At 39.6% G+C, this 26,616-nt stretch overlaps 1 protein-coding gene across 1 annotated transcript; it reads right to left on the minus strand.

Annotated features, from left to right (window-relative positions):
• Nucleotides 1–9,156: 9,156 nt before the first annotated feature.
• Nucleotides 9,157–13,304, minus strand: TMEM18 (transmembrane protein 18). Its single transcript, XM_008939066.1, has 5 exons — nucleotides 13,253–13,304; nucleotides 12,883–13,003; nucleotides 10,511–10,565; nucleotides 9,419–9,512; nucleotides 9,157–9,332 (listed from the first exon to the last, which is right to left on the minus strand). Exons 1-5 carry the CDS (start codon nucleotides 13,298–13,300, stop codon nucleotides 9,243–9,245), a joined length of 408 nt encoding a protein of 135 aa, XP_008937314.1. The 5' UTR covers nucleotides 13,301–13,304; the 3' UTR covers nucleotides 9,157–9,242.
• Between the last annotated feature and the right edge of the window lie 13,312 nt (nucleotides 13,305–26,616).

Consider the following 26,616-nt stretch of genomic DNA (forward strand, 5'->3'; position numbering starts at 1 on the left):
AAGAGATCACACTGTCAGCAGTGTCACTTTGGACTGCTCAAATCAGGTGAGTCTGAACATGCACAGCAAAGTATTGATCCTGGCAAAGACACATCTTTGTGGTTGCCTGATTTGCAAGCTACAATGATTATGGCCCATTTCTTCATGTTCTAGGTGAACTGAGCTGAGGGAAACATTTTGACTCATAAAGCACACCCTAATCCACAGAGTAAAAGAACAAGGAATAATATCTTGTGGTCAGTCTCTTCAGCAGAGTGTCGGAGGCAGTGCAGGAGGTTAAATGGCTTTTAGCTCTCAGCACTGACCTATTTATTAAGTGTTTGACTGCTATTTTGGAAAGAGAGTTTTCATTCTCATGTTTTGTTTGGTTTAGAAGAGTTTCCAGCTTACATAAACAATGTAATTTGGGTCCCTCGCACAGGAGCTTTTGTGGAGGTTCTCTGTGTGCAGGAATGTGGCATTTTTTTCCCCAGAGAAAGCTGGCAGGCTGTAGAGGAATGTTTCTTTTTACTTCATTGTCCATTTACCTTTTCCCTTAGGTAACTCTCTTCTCTTTTCCTTGTCCTAGGTGCGAAAATGTCCAGCAGCTCTCCTATATCCTCTGTTTGCTAAAAACTCCATCATGTGGTCTTTTTTCATGCCTTTTTTCCCCGCTTGGTTCGGTTTTCTTCTGACCTTTTCCTTCAAAATATTAGCTTATCTTAAAAATACTACTTTAAACAAACAGGCACATCTGACTTCAATGCTTCGTTTCACCCTAATTTGTTTCTATGCATGCCTCACTTCCAGTTCTATTCCAGACCTCCTCCTATTTACTGTGCACACGGGATCCTAAGGGAACCATCTGTGAAGTTTCAACTGTCTTTCAAGGTCTCTCATGCCTCAGTTACTGTGGTAGCCCTCACTTTCTCCTTTAAATAGCATCTTCTACACATGGAAAGTCGATGTGTGGATGAGAGTTCACCACTACCACACGTGTGCTCTTTCTTCTCTTTCAAATCAAACACTTGTGATGCCAGCCCTTTGCTAGAGCTATTGTTACTCCCAGCTGTTTTCATGCCTCTAGAGAAGTGCTGAGTCACACCTGAATCCTCTGGAAAGAAGAACAGGGGTGACTCTTTAGGTTTGTTCCCTCATAAGAGATTTGTTGTTTGGAGGCAGCACCCTTAAAGTATATTAGATTGTTAAAGAGAAAAAGCTGCACTGCTGTGTTGTAATTTACATGCAGACAGTCTGGATTGACAGGAAAGGACTCAGAAAATAATGAGAATTTTTTAAGTCGTGATTTAAGCATTTTGGTTCTGGACCAGTCCTCATTCTTTTAAAATTTGGGAAACCGGGAATACTGTCACATGTATGCTACATATTCCAGTGAATCTATACATAACAGCATTGCAGACATTCCACTTCATCTCAGAATCCTAAATCTACGTCATCAGACCTTTTAACCATCTTGGAAGGTTCTGCACACAGTTAAAACCATGTAAACAGAGTTAATATAAGGCCTAAATTAAATTACAGTAGATGTCAGAATATGTTGATGTCAAATTAGCCTGTTTTCCAGTACTACATAGCAATGGAGCCCTCTAAGGGTTACAGAGCAAACTGATCACTTTATAGCTAAGATATAATACTGCAAATTATGTATTTAATTGAAACAATTATGTACATTCTCCACTTTTTATCTATTTTTGATGAGTTAATACAGCTGTTGTGTATCACACTTAATTGGGCTAAATTTAAATGAGATGACCACTCTGTAAGGGTTTGTTCTACAATAACTAAGTTAATGATATTGAATGATAATGGCTGTGGCCAATTAGAATTTAATTAATATGTGTGTATCTAATGAGAGCAGTCCTGAGGAGAACTTGGGGGTTCTGGTTAATGAAAAGCTCAACATGAGCCAACAGTGTGCACTTGCAGCCCAGAAAGCCAACCAGATCCTGGGCTGCATCAAGAGAAGTGTGACCAACAGGTCATGGGAGGTGATTCTCCCCCTCTGCTCCACTCTTGTGAGACCCCACCTGGAGTACTGCATCCAGTTCTGGAGCCCCCAACACAAGAGGGACGTGGACCTGTTGGAGCAGGTCCATAGGAGGGCCACAAAGATGACCAAATGCCTGGAAGACCTCTCCTATGAAGACAAGCTGAGAGAGTTGGGGCTGTCCAGCCTGGAGAAGGCTCTAGGGAGACCTTACTGTGGCCTTCCAGGACCTAAAGGGAGCCTATAAGAAACCTGAGGTACATTTTACAATGTAATTTGTAATGATGGGACAAGCGGTAATGGCTTTAAATTGTAAGAGGGTAAATTTAGATTAGGTATAAAGAAGCTGTTTACTGTGAGGGTGGTGAGACACTGGAACAGGTTGGCCAGGGAAGTTTTGAGTTCTGCATCCCTGGAAGTGGTCAAGGCCAGACTGGATGGGGCTTTGAGCAACCTGGTCTAGTGGGAGGTGTCCCTGCCCATGGCAGGGGCTTTGGAACTAGATGATATTTAAGATCCCTTCCAATACAAACTATTATATGATTCTATAATTCTGTCATAAATCAGTTTCTGAAGCAGGTTCATTTAATAATATTTTTTAGTATTTTTACTCTATTTCAGAGAATGATGTGGAAATCATATACCATTATAACTGTCATTGTTTGCTCACATACAAATCCAGTCAGCTAATTTTGCCTGTTAAAATTGTTCTTCCTACAATATGGGGGAAGCAGAAACTTGGATAATACAATTTACTACTTAATTTGAATTTTTGATTGTAAAAATCAATAAACTAATTTGCTAGGCAGAAATTGGTCTCGCAAGCTTTTTTTATAAATTAGCTCATCTTAATCAGAGGGATGTTGTGTCCTACTTTTTGATAATTACTGTAGATTGATTAGTCTAATTTTGGATTTAGGGCCATTGAAACTAGAAAATAGATAAAATTGGATGGTTTTATTTGTGTTTACTCTGTGATTTGAAAGAAAAAACAGACTGTGATTACTTACAGGTCTCACTATCAACTGAACTACAAAACCAACAGCTTAAAGTAAAGCCATTAAATCTATTTCTAAACCCATGGTACAGCACTTTCGTAGATAGAACGTATTTAAACAATAAAAAAACCTACAGATCTCTGGATTCTGGCTTCCATATTGTTTGTTTGGTAAATTAGCTTTCTGATTTTTGCGATGCGTTTGCTTGAGTACAAACCTTACAAATCACAGTCTGTCCAGGGCAGCTATAGAAAGCTCATTACTCTCGCTAATCTCCAAATCAAGGTGAAGAGTATGCTAATGGTGGGACTCAACCTTGAAGGTCTTTTCCAGAATAAGCAATTCTATGAGTCTATGATTGTATCAGAGGTGTGACTCTTACAGTTATAAACCTAAAATGATTCACATTTTGTAGACCCTACTATGTATTACTTCAAGACACATTACTAATGAGCTGTTGGGTAGCTGACTGCAGACTGCAAAGGAATAGCACACTTCTACATTTGTTTGTGTATTTAACCCAATTCTACAGCATAATTACTTCAATAACTTTAAGAGTTTCTATAAGCTTGTTTCTACCACATTAAAACCCTCACAAGCTTAGTGTTCTTCCAGATCAAGCTGTATGTCCTAACTATATGAAAAACATCACATCTTGCCCTGCCAGTTGAGACTGCCTAGGTGTATTTACTACACAATCCTAAAACCAAGAGGTGTACGATTTCAGTGAAGGGTTCTAGCCTAGATACCCCTTTGGCCAGCTGAACTTCATTCTGCCTCCTCTCAGGTCACTGTGCAAACTCTTTTTCTCGGGTTTTTGCTGGACCAGAAGGGAGGAAAGGTATACAAGACTGTGTTTCTTTGATTCAGAGCTGGATTAACAAGCATGTTATAAATGACACTTGGAACTTGTCCATTTTAAGAAATGTGCCTTGTTTCAATCAGTTCTGCTGAGTGCCTTGCTAATTATTATAACATTTTCAGATGAAAGAGGTAACACATTTGATCCCAACTTTAGTTTCAACTGGGTCTAACTCTGGAGAGTGCCAAAGAAAACAGGACTACAGTTTCAGTGGGACCACTTAGAGTCAATGCTTGTAGCAGTGTAACATACTACCACTTACAGCTCTTTTCCTGGCTTCATTATGCCTGTGAAACTATATGGGAGAGGTTCCTACAGTTCATATTTGTATGAAAGAATAAACAGAAATACAGGAAATGTAGAGGCCTTCCTTTAGAGTCCTCTGAGGTATCACCTATTCCATACAACACTGTTCTAGTTTTGCAGCAAAACAGTGGTGTATATATATGGCCATAATTAGGAGGAGCTGGTCAGAAGACAGATTACAAAACAGAGGTTCATAAAGCACATCAGTTTTGAGTTATGAGGCTGGCATCTCACAAGCACGCTGGGTTGTAATTGCCTAATCTTTTCAGAGTTATGTGCATGTGCATGCATGTAAATCAAAGAAAGGTGACTGAAGTCCATTAAAACTGAGTCTATATTCTGAAAAGAGGTGGCATGTGGAAACAGAACTCACATGAATTCCGAGGATTAAAAAAAAACAGGCTCAAAACCAAGTACACAAAGGGGAGCATCAAGTGGAGAACTCTACACCTTCTCAAATGAAGTCATAAAGCCTCTGAACACTGCTAAGTACCTCAGTACTTGGTACCATGGAGATGGTGGACAAAGTCTGAAACTTCCGAGAACCTCAATCTTTACGGTTAAGTGACTACAAGCTACGTAACATACTAAAGACAGACTTGGTAACGATGCAAGGGTCAGTCACCAATAAACCAAAGTCATAAGCTCTGTCAGCTCCTGAACAAGGCTGCTTCAGTAAGCTGTCCTGCATATTGTTCATAAAATGCTAGTGCAACTGTTTTAGTTCTTACACTTCTTTTTAATTGGTTGAAGACAGGCTCCTCCATATAAAATGAGGTGTGATCAAACAGGGCATTTATTTCCTTTCCCCACTAAGAATCCTTAAAACACAAAATAACCTCCTCTTCCTGACTCTGGAAGCATATACACACATCTTCACTGCTACAAGAAGTGCTTTTTAATGTAAGAAGCACTCTCTCAATAAACATTCGAAAGTGAATGAAGATTTGTTTTGGAGCTCAGACAGCAACTTCAGGGGCTACAGTCCAAGCCCTTCTGGCTATTCCACAATGCAGAAAGTATTTACGAAGCTGTAGTGAAAAGCTCTACAAGCACATCTCAAAACTAAAGCTTCGAGTCAGCTTTTGCGTGTGAGATAGTGACATCCAGTGGCGAATTTGGGTAACTGTAATGATCTCTTGCACAGAAAAACCCCAACAGTTGTATTTTTTTAAAACACAGTAGCTAAAACTTATTTTAAAATATTTAAAACTTAAAGAAAAATACACTTATGTTTCCTGAACAGAGAAATATACTCTTATATATTAAGTATAAAAATGGCATGTTTATCTACAGTGAAAAATTACATTTTGCTTCCAGTTTTGAATTAAGCTTACAATAAAAGCAAAAATATTTAGCTGTCCTTAAAGAAATAGATCATTCCCAACATTACAGCTGTATTCTTTTCTATCTTGTTCACACAAAGAATCACTGCTTCATCTTTTCATGACATTCCCAATTCGTATTAAAAAAAACAGGGTTCAAGATTTGAGCTTATGATTCTCAAAATGCACAACTCAATTCTCCAAAAATTATTCCTCCATTTAGGATTCACAGCCACAGCAGATCACCATCTAATACAGCTTTTCTAGAGTAAAACCTTCCTTCAAGACCCAGACGATAAAAATTAGTCAGACTGTCCTCCCAAGTTCTTTATTCAGAATACACATAGGGATGTAAGACACCTCTATTTACTGTCCTTCCATGCCTTTGAGAGAGAGATGTTTTTTATGGGAGATGGGATATCCAAAGCACTATTTAAATAAATATACAATAAATTGAAAATAAATACATATTTATTAAGCTAGCAAATGCTCCTGGGCAACAGAAGTTCAAATTCCCTTATTGGATCTGTTCCATTTTGTCTAGAATAATGAGATTCATTGGACCAAAAAGAAGGGAAAATACCCTCCACACTAAGGGTATGGCATTTCAGTGGATGTAGAAAGAATTCTACATTCTCATTCTTGGAAACTCATCTCAGTTATTAATTTTCCAGAGGGAACAAGGCCAACTTCAAACTCCAGGAAGTTTGCCAACTAAATTCTACTAATCCATCTTTTCACAGATTTATATACAACAAAACTACTTTCTACTATGGTACAGTTGCCGGGCTAGTATTACTTTCTCCTTTCTTATGTTCTTCCACTTTGGCTGACACCATGTGCTGTTGTGTAAGATACATTAAGGAAGGCTGAAGATCTGATCTGCTGCCTGCAGGACACACAGAACCAGTAACAAACCACCCCTGTCTTGTCCTACCCTCTGAAGGATCCAGCGGAGCAGCTACCAGCTCTTCTCTACGCACATTCCGAACTGAAATAAACGGGCTCTGTCACAAGCCACCTAAATTCAGGTCTCCCAGTCAAAAGCAAAGGTATTCCAGCAGCCTTATACCTTTGGCTCTCATTCACTTACACATACAAAAAACTCTAAGTAGGCAAAACAGTCCTTAAATCCATGGTGTCATTATTTTGGTTTGTCAGCAAACAGGCCCTTACATTATGTTATTGCACTACCACCTAATAAATCGACACATGATGAAAAGACATGCTTTAATTAACTCCGAGGGTTTCTCTAATGGTTAAAGACACCTATTTTTGTTTTTCTTAAACTGAGTGCTTTTAGGCAGGTTTAGATAGAAGACAACTCAGATAAAAGTTTGGGTCTTTCTGAAGAGCAGAAAATAGGAATACTTTTCTGATAAACATATATATGGTTTGTAAAAATCTTATGTAACTGTAACATCTACATATTATCATTTCAGCAGTTAGGGTAGGTTTAAAAACACCAAGCTTACAATTTTGAAGTGTGCCTTTTGAGATGTTCATCCTTCAAAAGAATATTGACAGAATTTTGGAATTTGGAGCTGTTCATACATTTGCACAGCAGTACTTTTAGAACACAAAAACGCACACCCCCCTGATCACATAGATACTTTCTAAACCAAGAATTAGCCACCTCCTAGCTACTGCAATATGTTAGTGGAATCAGAAATTGGCAGAAAATAGCAAGTAAAAATCCACTTGTGCTGTATAATTAAAAATAAAGTGCGTAATACTCACACTCTTAGGAGTTCTTTTATTAAAAGGCTGTAATGCCCTGGGATCTTACATTAAAGGCCAAAATTACTCTGGTAATGGAACACAAAATGAAATAGTGCCTCAAATGTCAACTACACTAGAGAGGACAAGAGAATTTAAGCAAGCACAAGATTCAGTTAGCATCCCAAAAGGTGGAAAGGATTTCTCTAATAAATCTTGTGCCAAACAAGAGTAACACACAACTGGACAATACTGAAAAAGTAATTTCTGTCATCTTATCTATGTTATGCTAGAGAGGACAGTTCTAACTGCTGCATCTCACCAGTTTTACATACTTACAGAAGAGGGAATTTTCATTTTTTTTTTTCCAATCTCATACAAGGAAGAAAACAAAGTATCAAACTACTTGGGGAAAGTTTGCATTGGATGTACTAAATAAGGCACATTGTTTTCCACTACAAGAAACCTGCTGCTTGGCTGCTCTGAACCACCTCATTTACTGTGAATCAAATTCACACAAGCTGTGAAGCCAAAGGCTATTGGGAACAGGTGGTGTCTCAGTATTGATGAGGTATTACACCTTTCAGTGTGTGATACTAAAGCAACAGAATGGATGATTATGGGACAACATACCAAGCCTGCACCTATGTAGTTTGCTAAATTAGCCTAGCTGGCTGTAATTCTTGCTAGAGGAATGAGTGGAGAGAGGCATGCTAAGCTAACCCATGGGAAAGGTACAGAAATAGATCCCAGACTAACACTGCACCACCCTTCCCTGTGCTGTGCAGCCCTCCAGAGCTCCACTCCAACCCTGATCCAGAGACTCGCAAACCGTGTATGCACATACACCTGCTCATCTCCCTCAGGTCCCTATTTCCACTGCTGTGAAGAGCATTCAAGTATTTAAAATTAATTTCACAAATACTCAGCTTAAAAATTGAAGCGTTCTGCATTTCTGTACCTAACTATTCTTCATATTAGTCCAAGTTCAATTTTGTAGATCATCTTTCCTATGTCTTAAATGACACCTGTTTTTGACAGAAGCTTAGGCCTCCACACAAAGGTTTAACTGCTTCCAGGTACAACTTTTACTAAATATGCATAGCAGTCTTCCATTGTGTTCATTCCCATCCTAAATCTCCTAAATCCAGAGTAACCTGTTTTTACTGAGCAAAAGGGAAGTCTTCTTCATTTTTACCAGTTAATTTTTCATTTTATCAAAAAAAAGCAAAGCATAAATAAAAAGGAAATGAACACCAAAATTGCACAGAATGTAAGTTTCCCCCCCTCCATTCTGTTCTTTATCTGTGCAAAAACTATCAACATTTCATGCAATTTTAAGAAAGGATATTTATCTTGTGGCATTAAAATCATTAAATGTAAATTGAAAAAAGTGCAGGCAGTGCTGAATTACTTACACAAATTAAGCACAAGATTTTACCAAACTGGGAATTTAGATGAGGGAAAAAAAAAGAAAGAAAAAAATCCTATTAAAATTTAATACAAGTTAACTCCATGTAAGAGAGAGTGGATAACTTTATTTATAAAATACTACTGGTACACAATGCACATAGGTATTATGAAACAATTTATAAAGAAGTGAAATGCTTCACAGAAGCATGGATTCCTGAGGTATTCTGAATACAATCCCTCATTTACTGGAATTCACAACACTGCTCCCACTGGCTTAAGCAGCAGGTACTTGCTAAACACACAGTTAAGACACAGTTAAAAATACACAGACAAACGGAACAGACTGGAAGCTTGTGTCTCATCAATACTAACAGTAGTGGTCGTGGTGGGAAAGAACCTTACACTGAAGGGCACAGAGACTTGTTCAGACTGGGTTTCTCCACTTCACAGCTGATTGAAATGTACTGTAGGTACCTGCTTTCACCTCAGCAGCCACAGCCACAGGCTGCAAAGTCCTCTTAACATCAGACACAAAACCAGCCATTTCTGGACAAACATACAGAAGGACCAATTACCTGGATAAGTATTATTACTATGGAAAAAAAAAAAAAAAAAAAAGGCGTGAGGCACTTTCACTTCTTTTTGTCTTTTTCTGCTTTCATTCGCTGCTGTAAAGTCTTTAGTTCAGTCATTACATTCAAAGTTCTGTAAACCCAGTTGACCTGAAATGTAAAAAAATTACTAAGCTTAACTAATCTGTATACATTATCCATCTGATGAAAAGATCCATATATGAACACATACGTACCACAATTATAATAGTATTCACCAGCAGTGGTGCTGAAAATATAAGTGAAATAAACATTCCTCTTGAATCAAAGTATTGGTATTTAGAAAACAGCCTGAAAGAAATAAAATAAAGAGAAATAAAAGCAGAAGCTTTATTCAGTGTAGTTCACAAACCATCAGACTTTCACACTAACTATTCAACATGTATACGGTACAGATTATGCTACTAGTTGGGATCCCTAAGCACAGGCCAGCATTCTACTGTGCGAAGTCCAAACAAAGAGACAGTCAGTATCTCATCAGTTATGAATATTTATTACATTAGTCTTCCTTTTCTTGAAAGTTTTACTGTGCAAAACCTAAATAAAACCACCATAGATTAAGTAACTTTCTAATGTGACTACAACAGTACATGTATTTGCGGATCAGAAATCAAACTTGTCCTGGAGTGTCTGAAATGACTCTTGGGTGTTTTGCTTACTCGTATTAGAAAAGAAAACAGAAATAATAAATGTAGCAAAGCTGGCATTTAGGTTGCATATGCCTGAAGTGAAATGTAAGGGCTATGCAATTAGATGCCTGCATAAAAGCATAAAGCAGTGTCAAACAATTTCCAGTTACATCAGCAAAAGGTTAGTGCACTGCTTATGAAAACAAGCCATCAGTTTAATTCTAGTACACAGGCTTAGTAACCAGACAAACGTTATTCTTTTTTACACATGTAAGTAAGTCTATAAAATAGCAGTTACATTTTTGAAAAGTGGTGCTTAATTTTTAACTTTTAACCGTGGCACTATGCTTTTCTCTTAGTTCTCCAACTAGTTATGTTTACAACCATCCACACAAACAGATTTTAAGCAGTACAATAACACATCCTAGCTATTAAAAATTATCTTTTCTTACAAGCTAAGTGACAACTGTGTCATACAGTATGGTTTTGTTCACAGTTTTTATATTAACCAATGCAACAGACCCTCTGCCATTACACTCAACTGATGAGGCATGAGTGATGCTCTTTACATTAATGCTTTCTAGGAATGATATAAAAAAAAAAAATATATGTTCAGAAGAATATTCATTGACACGCAAAAATGGAAGTGAAAACATTTACCTCCAATTCATGGCTGCTAACTCATTTATATATTCAGCGCAGTACACTAAGCCCACTGTACAACAAAAGAAAAATATCTCATTCAGTATTTCTTCAAGAATAAACTGACATCACTTCTGCTATAAATACCAGGGATGTATACATGCCAGACATTAGAATTCATTGAATCTCAGAAGATTAAATTACACATTAATAATGAATTGCACAAAACAAAAGTTCTGATTTTAAAAATTCTGATTCCATATAGTTACTATGATGTATAAAGTGATGGCAAAACATGCCCACTATGTTACAAACAGAAAATCCTACTGAACTGAGCTTACAGAAAGAGCTCAGCATACAAATGAATAACAACTAAATAATTAATTCAATCAGTATTTTTTCCAACAGTCTTCTTGGTGACTGCTTCTAAGTTATGCCTGTAAAAAGAAACACCAGCACTCCTCCAAATTAATTATCATTTTAGGTGTTTTCACTTCACAGTGTGATATCTAACATTGCTGCCTGAGGTTAGGGTACCAGTTATACATAAGCACTGTGGTAGAATGTAAACTTAGTTTGAGTAAGGGTACAGAACAGTCTGCTGCCACCAGGTTAAATACTCAACAAGTATATGCTGAGTATATATTTGACATGCAATATGAAGCCATCAAGACAGTAAGAAAATTCAGGGCAATCACATGTTTAACAGAAACGCAATACAACTAAAAAATTTTAAGCTTGTCCTTGTACCATTTTCTACAAGACACAAAGAAAAAAAACCCAAGCAGACTCAGTGGCCCTGAAAAAGATGACCTGCCCAAGGCAACTAAATAACTAGCCTGGTGGTATGAAGGCGTACTCTCTTGTTTTGCCATCATCTGGGCATCTCTGCTTGCTACTGCAGAGTATAAACACACCTATGGCTGCTCAGCTGTCAAGGCAAACCAGTATGATAACTGTAATTTTCCTCGGTTACTTATGATTGTCTACAACACAAAATTGTTTACATTGCAGACAGATCAAACATGGTACCGTTTTTCAGCTACAAGTAAGGCTTGACTCAATGTGGGTATTTTTATGCACTCTTCTTGTTAACAGCAAATCTAAAAAGCCAGCAATGGTCAGTTCTACTGCATTTGCCAAAGCAGATAGCACATGGGCATTCAAACTAGTGCTAGTAACACTGGGAATAGGTTAGATAGCAAACAGCGTGTCAGTGGGAATTCTTAATGTCTGATCTTAAATATGAGAAAGAAAAGCCAGTATTCCTATAGCAAACTTTCAGGCCTAACGTATCATAAATAAAGCATTGTTATTTTGTCAGCTGTAGATAATTTTAAACTCTTCAGTCACAAGTGAGTGTAGAGAAATTACTAAGGCTTCTAGATTCCTTCTTATTATTGAAAGTTTAGCTTTAGCTGAGTTATTTTCAGCTTTCAGGAAGCTGTAATTCCTCTCTCAACCTGACTAGTTCACTAAATGGTATTTTAAAAAGTCAACATAGTCTTAAAGTGACTTTTTTTCTTGCAGATCTCTTTTAATCACTTGTTTTCCCTCCACTACACTGGAACTATGACAGAACTGATTTACTGTGTAAAAAACCCCAACTCAGTAGAAGATCCAACCCACGGCCAGAACCCAGGTACTGATCATAACATGCAGATATAACCCAAATGCAAGCCATCGTATTTACACTAAATACCCTCTGCAAAGCTACTAGATCTTCAGCCAGTCAGCCACAAAGACACAGCTTTGTCTAGGTAAGGCCACTGTGAAGTCTCAGGCTGAAGCTGCATAAACCTTAAGATAACAGAAGCTGTGAGTGCAATGTACCAGAACAGTCTTGTGCTTCCTCGTGGCACTATGACAACTGTCATCAGGGCATATGGTGAACCTGCTCCAGAAATGAACCCAGGTAAAAGCTGACTCTCTTCATTGAACTGCAACTTTAGAATGAGGCAGAGCAGAAAGCAACTGCTGGCTTTCAGCAGATTTCTTAACTGCTTCTCTAGCAGAGAAAAAATTTTCTTGGGACAAGCACAGAGAGTTTGTCAGAAACCTTACTTATCCGAGATCCTAACTAAGGCCAGAGTTTTAAGTCACTGCTTCATAGAGTGTTGGAAACTAACTAAGTAAATATTTATAGGTCACAGCAGTTTCTGTAACAGTTTCTCATGTATACACACACACTTTACTACAAAAAGAAATATTCATCTGTACGTACTTTACCTGCGGCAAAGTATAAAACCATGCACTGCGCAAGTACACGAAGGAAACTGTTACGTTGAGAGACCAAAAGAAGCTCCCTGACAGTATCATCCGATTAAACAATGCACATGCCCCCCCATCCTCCGAATGCCGACCCAGGGAGCCACGAACACACTACTCACCCATGCAGAGGAAGTGCCCTATTTGCACCCGGTAGTGCTGGAAAGAGATGCACGTCAGGAGGAAGCAAAGAACATGGAAAACCCCCAGCCCCAGCAGCCAGGGCTCGGACCAGTCCGTCCTCTACGGGCAAAACGAAAGCAGGTTAAGCTACGGCAGGAGTGTCCCCAGGCACCTCAAGCCAGCAGCTTCCCTTCTCCCTCACCACCATCACAACCAAGTTCAGTCACGAACCGCGCTCAACCGCCCGCCCGGCGTCAAGCTGGGGAAGGGGCGAGCACCCCACTGCCGGCTCCCCTCCCTCCCACACAAACGCCAGCCGGTTCCTCCTCCCCCCCCCCCAAGCCAGCCTGGCCCCTGATGCCGCCTTACGGCCAAGATGGCGGACAGCCCCGGCGGGCTCCTGAAGGGTTCCTCCATGCCGGCGGCAGCGCGGCTGCTGGCGGCGCCGAAGTCTCGCGAGACGAGAAGAGTCTGCTCGCGAGACTTCGGCAGCCCTCAGTTCCCCGGAGGCTGTAGTGAGGCTGATGTTGGGCTCTTCTCCCAAATTACTAATGCTAGGATGAGAGAAAATAGCCCCAAATTGCACCAGGCTAGGTTTTGACTGGATATTAGGAAGAATTTCTTCACTGAGAGAGTGGTTAGGCACTGGAATGGGCTGCCCAGGTAGGCGGTAGAGTCATCCTCCCTCGAGATGTTTTAAGAAACAAGTAGATGTAGCACTTGAGGCTGTGGTCTAGTGCTTAGAGAAATGCTGGGTTGAGAGTTGGACCTGAGAATCCTAGAGGTCCTTTACAACCATAGTGATTCTATAGGACTCAGGCTGGTGTCAAGGTGTTCACAATACTTTGGATCAGGGGCAACACTTGGTGTCTGGCTTCAGCTGCTTTAGGGATAGAACTGCAGGATACAGGGAGTTTTAAGCTCATTTGAAAATTTCTGACCAAAATAAATAAATTAAAAAAAAAAAAAAAATCCAGACAACCCAGTTGAGCATTCCAGGCAGGAACTTTGGTCAGGTGAAAAATACTATTTTTTTTTTTTTTCCAAAATGAAAAAAAAAAAAGTAATCACTGTACAATAGAAAGTAAGACATTTAAAAGGTTAAATCTCTCATAACTCCTTCTGCTAAATGCATGTAGGTCTGGAAGACCAGTCATTCTTAAAGACCTATCACTTGAAGAGAGGCTTCAAACTCAGCCTTATCAATTAAGCTAGGAGACTTTAATGGATCTTAATAGGATTACCTTTGTCAAACAAACCATACTGTTGTCTATAGCTCCACATTCTGCTTCCATCAAATTATTTTTCTGACACTTTGGCATGTCAGATGTGAAGCTTTGGCTTTTTTTTTTTTTTTCCTTCCCAGATGTTTGGAAGTGCATGTGTAAGTAAATATTGCAAATATGTTTTCATTTAGTTTACCATATGGCTAAATACAGGTCATCACTGTGAACTACTCACTCCTTATTGTCACGCTTCTGCAATTTGTTGTGAGACACCTGCAACTGAGGATGTTTCTCCATTTTGCTTTAGATTTTTGGTAGTCTTTTTCTCAACAACAATAATATCTGGAGGTGAGTTGAGGCTTTTACTTAAAGTACTCTAAAATTAAGTAAGATGAGGGAAAGGTGGTAATTTCTACTAACATTCTGCTCTTTAATTTTAAGACTGAGGGACAAAGATGTTTTATTCCACATTACAGATTGCAAAATAAGACTGGAAGAAACTGACTTGTCATTTGGAAAGTCTTATGGCTAATGTAACATCAAATGGTTCTGGATTTTTGTAAGTGAGGAATCAGTTTCTTGCAGTTGCTCAGTGATTGACTGCAGTAACCGTCTGCAATAGCTGAAGGGCTTTAGTGAATGAAGGATACATTTGCTGCTTTATGAGTGGAATATGCCAGTCAGTGGTGAACCTGTGATATGGACTGGGTGGGTAAAAAATTACTGGTTTATTATGGCTACAATATAATGTATTAAAAAAAAAAATCATGTAGCTTTTACTGTCTGTCAGCTGCTCTAGCAGCAGTGGAAAGTTGCTTATAGGGGAAGTTAGTTCTTTCAGATTGACTAGGATAATGTCAATAATGCTGTTTGTCAGCAGGTGGTAGCAGATACATAAGTATTCCAGATAGTCTGTGTGATATAGGTTATCTTTCATTTATTTTTAGTGGGGAATGAAATATGAAACAGGAGATACTTAAAAGGGAACAGATACATTGCTGTTTCATGGGGAAAAACCTACAGTTTGTCCTTTTACAGCTTCTTCTCAGAGCCAGTAGGCTACATTTACACCCGGATTTTAAAAATACTCTAGTAACTAGACATACATAGTACCAGTGCTAATATAGGAACAATTTTCTTCTTGTTACTCTAAGTAACTTAAATGGTTTCTAAACCTCACTCTCAGTTTTCTGTTGCAAGACTCAGATTCTTGTATCATGCCTATGATAGGTAATCCTGAACTTAAATGCTGAACTGTGTTTCTAGTGGTAGCCCGAGGTGTTCACTAGCAGATCTGCTGAGGGAAATGCAGCTCTAGTTCTCCATGGGAATGGAAAAGATCTGGTTTCCAAATTCTTTATAAGTATGGGAAATGCTTAATTTCTCTTATTTTATTGGGTGAGTTCTTGAAGTAGCAGATAGATAGACGGTTTTTAATGGTCTTGTTTCATTAAGATCCTAAGATATAGGTTTGCTTTTGTGATAAGGCATTCTTAGTTTCTGCCTTAAGCTAAAGTGCCTTGCAATATGATATCCATACTTAAAATACTATTGAAAAATTAAATCTAAATTTTTGTGGTCCTTGTGCTGAGCAAATAATATCCTACACCATTTTCTTCTTTGCATTTGATATATTAAATGGTCTGTCTTTGCATGGTGTGTCCTATTGTAAACTGGATTTTGTTCCTGAGGGATAGGGTTGTCTTGACCTCTAAACATTTTGAGCTTTTATGGGCAAAATATTTTACAATGGTATCAATTTAAACAGGCAGGTTCTTGGGGAAATGTTATGAGGAAATTTCTTGTCTTTAAGTATGAATTAAAATACAGAAAATGCAAAATATAAATAGGTTATAAATGTCTTAATGTGCTGAGGTGGGTAAGTGTGACGGGAGATCAGGGCATGAGAGGTTATATCCGCTTGTTGGATCACAGCCTGCGGTTACTCTGCTGTCCTTGTCCATAACTTGCATGTTGTTCCACAGCTACCCAGGCTTTGAAGGGCTTCTTGGGTGCTAGTGAGGCTGTTTTTTTTTTTTGTTTGGGTGTCCCTGAGCTCGATCTGCAGGCAGAGATCTCTGGCTGCAGAACCAGGAGTTCTTATGATCTGTTGTTTTCAAGGGCACTCGGGTTATTTGCTGCACCACACGAACGTGTTGGCCCATAGTGACTTGGTTTGTGATGTGGATTCTTAGTAGCACTCAGAACATGTGACCGCAGCCTCACCAGACAGACACATTCAATGAGTTATGACCAGACTGAGCCACCAGGTGCCAAAGTTCAGCCTCAGCAACTGTAACCTTGACAAACAAAGGAAGTACTTGGGTTTCATGGTTGTGCTTAAAAGTTTTCTTAAATTTACTTTTGCTTCTCAATGCAACTGAAGTGAGCCTGAATCAGGTATGCATTCTAATACATGTTCCACTAAAGTCCTTCACTTTCCCTGTCCTTACTGTTACCAAGTAATTATTTTTGAGTGCTTCCATTATTTTTGCAGCTGCTGTTGTCTTTCTATCTTTCTGTTGTACCAGCTTTTGTCGATTATGTTGTACTTGGAATAATAATAGTAGTGTTTTAAAAATTTCTTTATAAATAGAATTTGAAACTTCCTGTGTGTTAGTTTGTGTATGTCGTTTGTGGGTTTCAGGCTTAGATGATGGATGCCGCTTCATCCAACCTTGAGGATAGCCCTGCTTCTGAGAAAGAAAGTTGGACTGGGTGACTTCCAAAGGTCTGACCTACATTGCTCTTTAATTTTGATTTCCCAGTGATACAGACTGGGACTGCCTCTCTGGGGAGCAGCACTGCCGAGCACAACCTGGGGAGACTTCTGGGGGCAAAAAGCTGAATATAAATCAGCAGTGTGCCCTGGCAGCAAACAGTGCCCACGGTCTGATGGGCTGTATTAGCAGCATGCCCAGGAGATTAAGGGATTCACCATTCATTAGACCACATCTGCATCTAGCTTTGAATATCTCAAATACAAAGACAATAATGATAAACTGGAAAAAGTTCAACAGAGAGCTGTCAGAATGTTCAGGGACTTGAAGCGTGTGTCTGGGGTGGGCGGACTAAGGGAACTGGGCTTGCTGGGCCTGGAGAAGAGATGCTCCAGGGAGAGACTCATAACAACCTGCCAGTGCTTAGGAGTAGCTTATCAAAAAGGTGGAGCCAGGCTTTTCTGGTGGTGTGGCGGGAGAGTGAGATGCAATGCACATAAATTGAAACCAGGGAGTTTGGGCTGGATGTAAGGAAAAGCTTTTCCCCATGAGGACAATCAAACAATGGAAAAGATATCCAGAGAGGTTGTGGGGTGTCTGTCCTTGGAGGTTTTCAGGACCCAGCTGGATAAAGCCCTGAGCAACCCAATCTGGCTGCACAGTGGACCTTGCTTTGAGCAGGAGGTTGGAATGACCCCCTAAAGTCCCTTCCAACACGAATTTTTATGATTCCATGACTCCACAATTTAAATGAGAAAAATCAGCTGCCTAGTTGTGTTCACTAAACAATGTTGCATTAGCCTGGAAGTGAAATGAATGCTTTTGTATGGATTTTTTGCATCTTATTCCCTTAACTTCATCTCTTTCATCCACTTTCTCTCAGAGCTTTTCCTCAGTGCAGAATAGCTTCAGGCTTCTCCAGGCTCACTTTTCTTCCTCCACTATTCCCAAACCATACTGGCAGTCTGAAATGCAAATGTCTTTTTGTTCCCTACCTCCTAACATGACCGCCTATTAAATTATTCCACTAATCCCACCAAAGTTCTCAGAATTCTTTCAAAGCCCTACTGTGTTCTGGGAAAACAATCAGACTTCACTTTTGTTGGGGTCTTTGCCCAGTCAGAGTGGAAGAGACCAAATGTAGTTGCAAGCCAAAAGCAGTCCTGACAGTCTTAGATCTTGCTCTTAATTATACACTTTACTTTCTCTTTGACTCCCTCTGAAGTTTTCTTCTCTCAGAATTGCTGCATTGGTTGTTTTTCAGCACAGAAGTACCACCTTGTGTGGTTCCACAGGGTGGTATGGAAATGAAGTACCTTTACATTTCTTTGGAGTGTGAGTGCATTCCACCTGGCACACAGTACAGTGCATTTCAGTTGCAACACAGCTGTTTGTAGAAGGAATAGAAGTATTTAGGATGTGCAGGGCAACTTTCATGACTGTATCTGATCTGATTCCAGAACTCGATGTTGTTGTTGTTGTATTTTCTGCTTAAAGGCATGACTTTAAGGCACATGTTAGCACCTCCCACCCCTCGTTTTTAACATGTGGGAGAACTAAGTGCTGCAGGGAGCAGGATCAGCAACTGGAAGAGACATTTGTTTGAACGTATCATTGTTCTAAGAGCTCTCAGCCCTTTCATCTGTGAGACTGAACAGTTGATATAAATCTTGTGCTTTGTGGCTCCTGCTGCTTCTTCCTTATCTTCCTCTAATGAATTAGGAGTGAAGAGCTGAAAACCAGTAGTAATTCAGCAACAGGAGGGGCAAGAGCTAGGAAGCCTGTATATCCATCTATAGTCCTGAAGCTAGGCACAGTTATCACTTCCTAGAGTTTGTCAGTTGTGTATCTGTAACAGTCCGTAGCTCTGATGGAATAATTTGACCATGTGGCTCAGACCATTTAATACATATATAATACATATATATATGTATTTTAGTTCAAGCTTGTCTCCCATAATAGCATACCAGTGCTGACAAGTCCACTGTTGGGAAGACCGTGGCAGAGGCTTTTAGATACTGTTCTTGTACATGTATTTTACGTGGTGCTTCTCTGTTGGAAATGTCAGTGAAATCATCAGCGTGCTGGAGCTGTTTCCCAGCTGTGCAGAGATACACATCCTGATCAGGTGTCCTGCACAGGAGATCCTACAGCAGAGACAAGGAAACTTGCACATTAGACTTTGTAGGCACCTGTGGTAGGGACAGAGATTTGAAGTTCCTCGCAAACCTGAACTGCCATCCTTGTACTAGGAGTAAATCTGTGGATGTACTGGAAAGAGCATTGTATGAGAGTCAAATCAGGAAAAAAAAATTTTAGGAAGCTAACACAGCATGCATAGAAAACCTGTGGAAAACGTCAGGTTGCACAGACAATTCCAAATCGATGAATTCAAGAAGCAGACTGCGTAGAGCGTATTGGGCAAAGACTAATTTTTAGAATTATTGACCAAAGAGTTACAAAGTTACAGGATTGTGTTATAGTTGGACATTGGAACACATAAAAATGAATCTGTTCTTAAAATTGCTGTTGGCTAAGAAATGTTATCACAGCAGTGGCTGTACACAGGGCATGTTGAAGTGCTGTATGTTGTGAAAGGTAGCCAGTTTCAAAGTGAGAGCTGGGGCGTTTAGATGGAAAAAGCTCATCTTCTGTTGAGCTAGAGGAATTCAGCAAGAAATGAACATCTATCCAGTAACTATATCCTACCTTTCCTTCCTAGAAAAGTATTCTGCAGCTGGAGATCCCCTCCTCCACTCCGTTCTCTCATTTTTATTTTCTGTGTTCAGTCCTTCCATCCCCAGCTTATACTTATAACCAGTACTGCCAGAAAGTAAGGTAGTTGCCATTTATTCTTAGCAAAAAAAATAATTATCCCCTGCAGCGCCTTTTGATGGCATACCAGAAAGTACAGAATGAGAAAGAAAAAGCACAGCAGAGGAAGGACAGTGACAAAATGTGGTAACACTTGGGGCACCGCTGCAAACCTATTCCAGAGCCTGCATTATCAATTAGAGGATAATGTCTCTCTATGTGCTTAACCCCACGCACAGCAGTATGTGGAAGAGCACCTTCAATGCTGAACCTTTTGCAGTCTTCCTTGTAGCATCCTCTCCTTGTTGCTGCTGTTTTCTGTGGAGCGGAGTTGAGCTTCGCCCTCTGAACAGCTCTGTCTGTCTGTGGTGTCAGGACAGACTCTCCTAACGCGTGGCCAGGGGATGCAACACATCAGTGTGGGCAACACAGGCACGTAAGGGAGGGAGAGAAGCTGATTTGCTGTTGTCCTAATGAAAACAAGTTAAATGTATGATCATTTGAAAACAGCTGCTCTGCCTTCCTTTCCCCCTGTCCCTTAAGTCAAAGTACTGCAGCTATGTGGAAACATGGCTTCATTGTGCCATTAGCTGTTGCTAGGGGAAAGATTCTGGCAGACACCTCTTCCTTAAAGATCAGATCTAGGCTTGCACCACTGGCAATAGATAGGAAATCTTCCAGAAATCATGAACCACAGGAATCAAACATCTCCCACCAGTAATATATCAAGTCAAAGTCACAGCTCTAACATTACCAAATCTGTTCTGTTTCAGAAATTCCCATGCTGAAACTCCAGGCTATTAGGATGTTCTTGTTGGGGGAGGATGGTTACTCTCCTTTTTTTTCCAAAGCCTTTGAGTATCTTTCAAGAGAGTCCTCTGGTTTCTTCCAGGCCCCAGAGACTGCAGTTTGAGTAGTGCAGCAGTCTTCTTTTCTTTCTCCCAGACAAAATTCTTCAGCTCCCTGTACGGGGATGGATTTACCTGAGTTTAGCAGAGACTTAGTTCCTGTCTATTTTTAAAATGTTGTCTTAATTTTTTTCTTTAATTAGATACAACTAGCAGCAATTGATTCTGTAGGATGGAACTCTGCAGAGATCAGATTCCTTGTGACCTTGGCAGACTGCCATCAGGTTGTTCAAGCTCCCAGTGAAGTTTTTGGTCCTTTTGCTGACTAGATTCACCAGAGTAATAAATTTGACAGAATCAAGGTGGTGACCCTCAGATAGCTGCCCTTCGTTTGGTTCTCCTGAACTGAATATGTAAGGGTGGTAGCAGATCACTTAAACTGGTGAGGTAAATACTGGGTAAAGTTGTCCTCTTTGGAAGTAGAAAGGCCAGGTGTAGGTTTGTGTCTATCAGCCAGCACTAACGATCCCACCAAAGGGATCTGACTTTTCTTTTAGAAGGCCCAGAAGCCTGTGACTGATCTCAAATTACCTTCCTGATAATTTTTTATTTCCTTCAACTGCAGAGGAAGGACAAGACAAGGAAATATTTCCAGAACTGTTGCTTGCATATAGCAAGAGAGCTTCAGAGATGCTGAATTCTTGCTTTGAAGGCTGTACTTTGTGTCCCAGCTAACACTGTGCACTCTGGATCACAACCCAGTGTGAAGCTTTTGGCTTAGTTCACAAGAAAAAACATAGTGTGTGCACAGGCTGTGTGTGCAAAATGTGTCTCTGTAACTCTGAGTGTGGATACTCAGCACATTTGTACTGCTCACTAAACGCAGAGGCACCTTAATTGTTCACGTGAAGTCCATTACCCTCAGTGAACGAAGGTTATGCAGGGACTCAGAAGTTTGTCCTTACTGGATACCATGAGCTAGGAAGTGAGATTCCTAAAGACAATCTGAGGAAGAAAGTCTAATGCAGAATGTTTGGTACTTGAAGCAATCTATGAGAGTTTTCTTCCATGGAAACAGTCACAGTAATATTTATTTTAGTTTGTTTCTGTTTAAATTGAGGTAATGAAATACTTGTCTGTGTATTTGATAGTTTATTTTTTTGATCTGTTTAACATATAAAAGAAGACTCAAAATGATGGATTTAGTATCTGTTAACTACTAATTACTGTTATTTTCTTGCAGGTATCAGGTACTTAGAGGGCTTACCTCTACTTTTTGTTCCAGTGCTCTTACCAGGCTCAGGCTGTCCAGGAAAGCATTCTTTTTGTGGCAATGACTGAACTGCTGTGGTACAACACTAGGTTGTGCTTGTCAGTGTCCAGTAGCAGATTCCTAGGGAAGAATATAACAACAGGACAATCATCATATAGTGAGACTTTCCCAGTAAATTCTCTCTGCATCTTGCAGCTCTTTGCTTTTGTATACTGAAAGCTGGGAGAAATTTTCTGTGACAGATTTGAATGGATGTTGCTCAATATAAAACATTAATCAATTCCAGGGGAAGCCCAGAAACAGGTTTGAAGAGTGTTGTCGTCAAAATCCATGTTCAGTAAAACCGGTGTCATTCAGCTCGTTGTGAGGCTGAGCACACTTCAGTCCCTAGCGGGCGAGGAAAAGACGCTGTCACTCAGCAGCCGTCTGTGAAGTCGGAACAATAGGTGGCACTCCGACTTTGCTTTTCCTCAGTACGTTACTTTTCCTGGAACACTACGTAATTTGAAGCAGTGCTCGCAGAACAGGTTTGGAGATACACTCAGCTGAAGGAAGTTTTGTGCAATAGATTCTCATCCTAATAGAAAGCTTCTGGAACAGTCCCTGTGCTTCCCGTAGGTGTTAATATTTGCCCTTTTTTGTCCCTACTGCTAGATATATTCTGTGGGTACAAAGCCCCTGGAAACTTCTGTAGGACCCTACTTGTTGTTAGGGGAAAGATGCAAGCAGAGATCTTTTTCCTTAGCGGTTAGGAAAGTAGTAAGATTTCACAGTAGGACTTAAAGAATTGTGTTGGGCATCTTTATGGAAGCATGGAAAACTGTCCTGCTTTTTCTGTCAGTGTCTGCTGTAAGCCACCAGGTACTTCAGGAACGTCTGCCTGTGCGCTGTGCCACACGTGAGAAACAGCACATGCTCTGGTTCAGTTGCACTGTGTCCTACAGCTGTTGCTGCTGCCAGTAAGAGATGTCTGCTTGTGGACTGTGAGCGAGCAGGTGAGCAAGAGGGCAGCAGCCAAAGCAATTCTGAATTTGCCTGCCAGCACACAGCCTGAGCCCTCGCTGTGTTCAGCTCCTCGTGCCCTGTGACATGTTTTTACTAAGCAGAATTTATTTCTGGTGTACTTGGTCACTGCTGTCCTCTAAGCACATTTATTACTCTTATCAATCAGGGTTTTGACTGCTTGGAGATTCTGCCACGCTCCCTGGTGAAACTTTAAACAGGGATCCCAGTGTCTGTTCATGGTGTCTTTATTGAGGGTGGTCCTGGAGCCTCACCCAGCTGCAAAGGGAAGAACTTCCATGTGATGATGTGATGGACAGTAGAATTCCGGCATATAGTTTCACAAAAAAGGGAAGACCCAACTTTTCTTCCAGGAAGATTGGTTGCATTATTAGGTAAGCAGTTCATCCTCCCTTAGTTTCTTGATTTTGAATATATAATGCTCAAGTGTTTCACTAAAGTACTATTTGGCCATTTCTTAGGTGAGAACAGATTATTATGGGCAGATACTGTTGGATCTGCATTCCCAACAATCCAAGTTCCTTGTAGTCTCTAGATACTCACAATGATGGTGTAGGGAGAAGCTGCCCTAAAAATGAAAGGAGCCATTTCCACCTTTTGAAGAATGAAGGTTTTGACTGAGAATGGGTTAGCAACCTGTCCATAGTGGAATAGAAATTTAGTGTGGGGAAAAAAATACCTGAAACTTGTATGCTATAAAACCTTTTCTTTTTTCTTTTTTCTTTTTTTTTCCTCTGTGATAACTAAATGTTTGTTTTGTAAACTGTACAACAGAGTGTTTCATTTCCCAGTATCAGTCTCCTGGAAAACACTGCTGTTAATGACTTCCTATTTGAAGTGTCCTCTGACATGAACAGTGAGGATCTGTGTTAGTTGCAAGCACCAAAGACATTTTAAAAGTGCCTGGTTATAGATATTAAAAAACCGACATCATTAGAAATTATAATTAACACTTTTGTGGAAAGAAAAAAAAGGATAACTAGAAAAAATCTGATGGAACATCTGTGAATGTTATTCATTGAATAGGAAGGTAATGCAAGAACAATGGGGTTTTCAGCTCCTCATATTTTCTTGGGAAACTATAAAGAATCTGGCAGTGATGTGTACAAAAATAAAACAAAACAAAACAAAACCAACAGAGCAAATGGAGAAAAACAGTAAGATAGACTGCAGTTCCATTTCATCAGCTGTAAGCAATCTTAGTGGTAGCTTGTATATCGCAATTAGTGGATCCACAGCATAATGATTAATGGGAGATGCAAAGCTGAAACAGTTTTATTTCTTAAATATATCATGCTCTATCTGAAATTATAGTAATTAAAATGTTTAAAAACAGATGGAGTTAAGGTATTTACTGCATGTATGACACATGAAAATGAAATCATATTTGGTAGCTAATACTGAAGGAAAACTCAATATCAAAGGAAAATTTTAGAAATGGGAACTTGAATTGCAATGTCAGAAAACAAGAACTATTGACTTACAATATTGATTCTTTGAAAAATGTGTATGTGCATGAAAGTCTCAGCACCTGGTGTTTTCTGCTAACACAAAAGTTTGAGAAGAATGGTGATTACAGAAACTACTGTTTTCTTGCAAACGTTTGCTGGAAATAAGAATTATTAATTTAAGCTATACTAATAAGAGGTTTGGCTATAGCTGCTGAAGGGAGCAGGAGTACTGAAAGCCTCAAAGGCAATTCAAGTTTTATGAGAACTGTGCACAAGAGCCAGTAAGCTCTGTGATTTTACCTTTTCTCCCTCGCTGGACTCCTAAAGTGCACTCTCTAAATTTAGTGAAAAATCTAAGAGTCCTGTACAGGGCCTTCTCTAAGTAAATGCTTAATATACCTTTTCCAGGCAGACCAGTAAGTAGCACATCCAACCACTTTTCCTAGCTAGTCAGGCTGCTGGGGAATACTTTGTTTTCCACAGATTTCGATGTACTTTAAAGTGAAAAAGGGGTGGTTCTTCATTTAGTCACCAGTCTATTTGTAAACACCAGAGAATTACTCATCTAGAGTAATGATGAGCAGAATTAAGGATATAAAAAATGTCACTGTTCTGTCACAGTAAAGACTCTTTTGTTTTTGTTTTTTTCCTTTGCAGATGGATGCTATCAATGAAGGATTGTGGTGTCTCTAACTCTGGGCATTTTCAAAGCTTGAGTGGACAAGTATCTGAGCAACCTGGCCTAACCTTGAAGTTAGCCCTGATGGAAGTAGAAGGTTTGACTGGGTGGCCTCGATGGGTCCCTTGTAATGTAAAGTTTTGTATGATTGTGAAGACTCAGTTTCAACTATTTAAATACCTGTTTTATAATGGACAAGATAAGTCAGTTCTATTCTGGTACAAACCTTTCAGTATAAGCCTTTTTATTTCTTTTATTGAAAAAATATTCTAAGAATGTTTCTCCTTAATATATTTTTTTTTGAGGGAGGAGATTCCTTTCTGCGTATTTATATCTTCTCATTCAACTTGATTATGAATTAATGGTATGTTTGATGAATGAGATTGTTTTTAAACAGACTTTTACAACCAGATCAATCTCCATTAATCTGCCTTTGCTAGTCATGAAATATTCCGTTTGCTTTCCCTAAAAAATTTCTTAATTTCCCCTTTTTTTTTTTCTTTTTTCTTTTTTTTTTTATATTAGAGGACTTTTCTTCTTGTGCAGCAAGAGAATTTAATTTTGGGGTTTGTTAAAAAAAATTTGAGATACACAAATTTCATTCAAAGAGGTGGTTCCCAAAGAAGCCATTTAGGAGCTAGAGTGTCTGAGAAGGGGTGGGAACAAAAAAATTGTCTGGGAGACCATAGATATTGAGGCCCTTTGAGGGTCAAATACCAGAGGAGGAGGAGCTGGCATGGTGACAGCCCAGCATGTATCAGTTCATCAAAGTGCTGGTAGGGTTGGAGATTGTTCTCCAACTCAAATTTACCGAGAGCCTTAGACCCAGATCAAGATAAAACCCAGTCCTACAGATACTAGGCTGATTGCTGAGGATTCCTGGCACCATTTTAGGAACTGTGGGGTGGCATCTTGGCCTGTGAGGTGAACATGATAGTTGCTTGCAGCACATAAGATTGTCTCTCTAGCGTGTAAAAATATTGGAGTCTTTCCATCTTGTGGCTATTACTTCAGGATCCCTCCATAGACTGGCATCCCCAGGTGCAACTTGAGGATCAACCTAAGCAACCTACATTAGCATTTGCATCTCAGATCAGTGATGAAGAAGAGTTTTTGAGTTGAGGTTTCTGTGATTCATAAACAAAAACTTTTATTTTGTGAGTTTATCATGAGCAGAAGGCATGCCAGAGTTCTAATTATTTGTGCTTGTTTTTGATAGCTTGAAGTCGTTGTAGTTCAAGGCGCATAGAATTCGTCACAAAAGTGACTCTTACTTTTGGATAAAAAGACTAAGAATTGTTACGAATTATATGTGATTTGGTTTAACAATTTAGAAAGACAAAGGTGGTATTTAGAAAGACAGAGGAAATTCCTCAGAATGCTCTGCAGAGAAATGTGCTGCTTAAACAATGGAAGATGTAGGAAGCAGATGACTTGCAAGATTCCCAAACTCTTAGGTGCTTTTCATTGGTTAAACTATTATAAACAGAAAAACTGGCCACACTAAAATGCTCCTGTTACGTGCTGGTGGCACACTGTATCAACATCAAATGTATTTTAGTCAATATGAAGACTATCTCAGACATTTGTGGTCTTCCAAATACAGAACTGGATTCAGCAGTCAGATGAAGGCTGTAACGCGAGATGCATGTTCTCCACCCCAAGGGTACCCAGGGAACCACAGAGCTGTAGCTGACTC

Source organism: Merops nubicus, unplaced genomic scaffold, assembly GCF_000691845.1.
Source record: "Merops nubicus isolate BGI_N331 unplaced genomic scaffold, ASM69184v1 scaffold1784, whole genome shotgun sequence".
Lineage (NCBI taxonomy): Eukaryota > Metazoa > Chordata > Aves > Coraciiformes > Meropidae > Merops > Merops nubicus.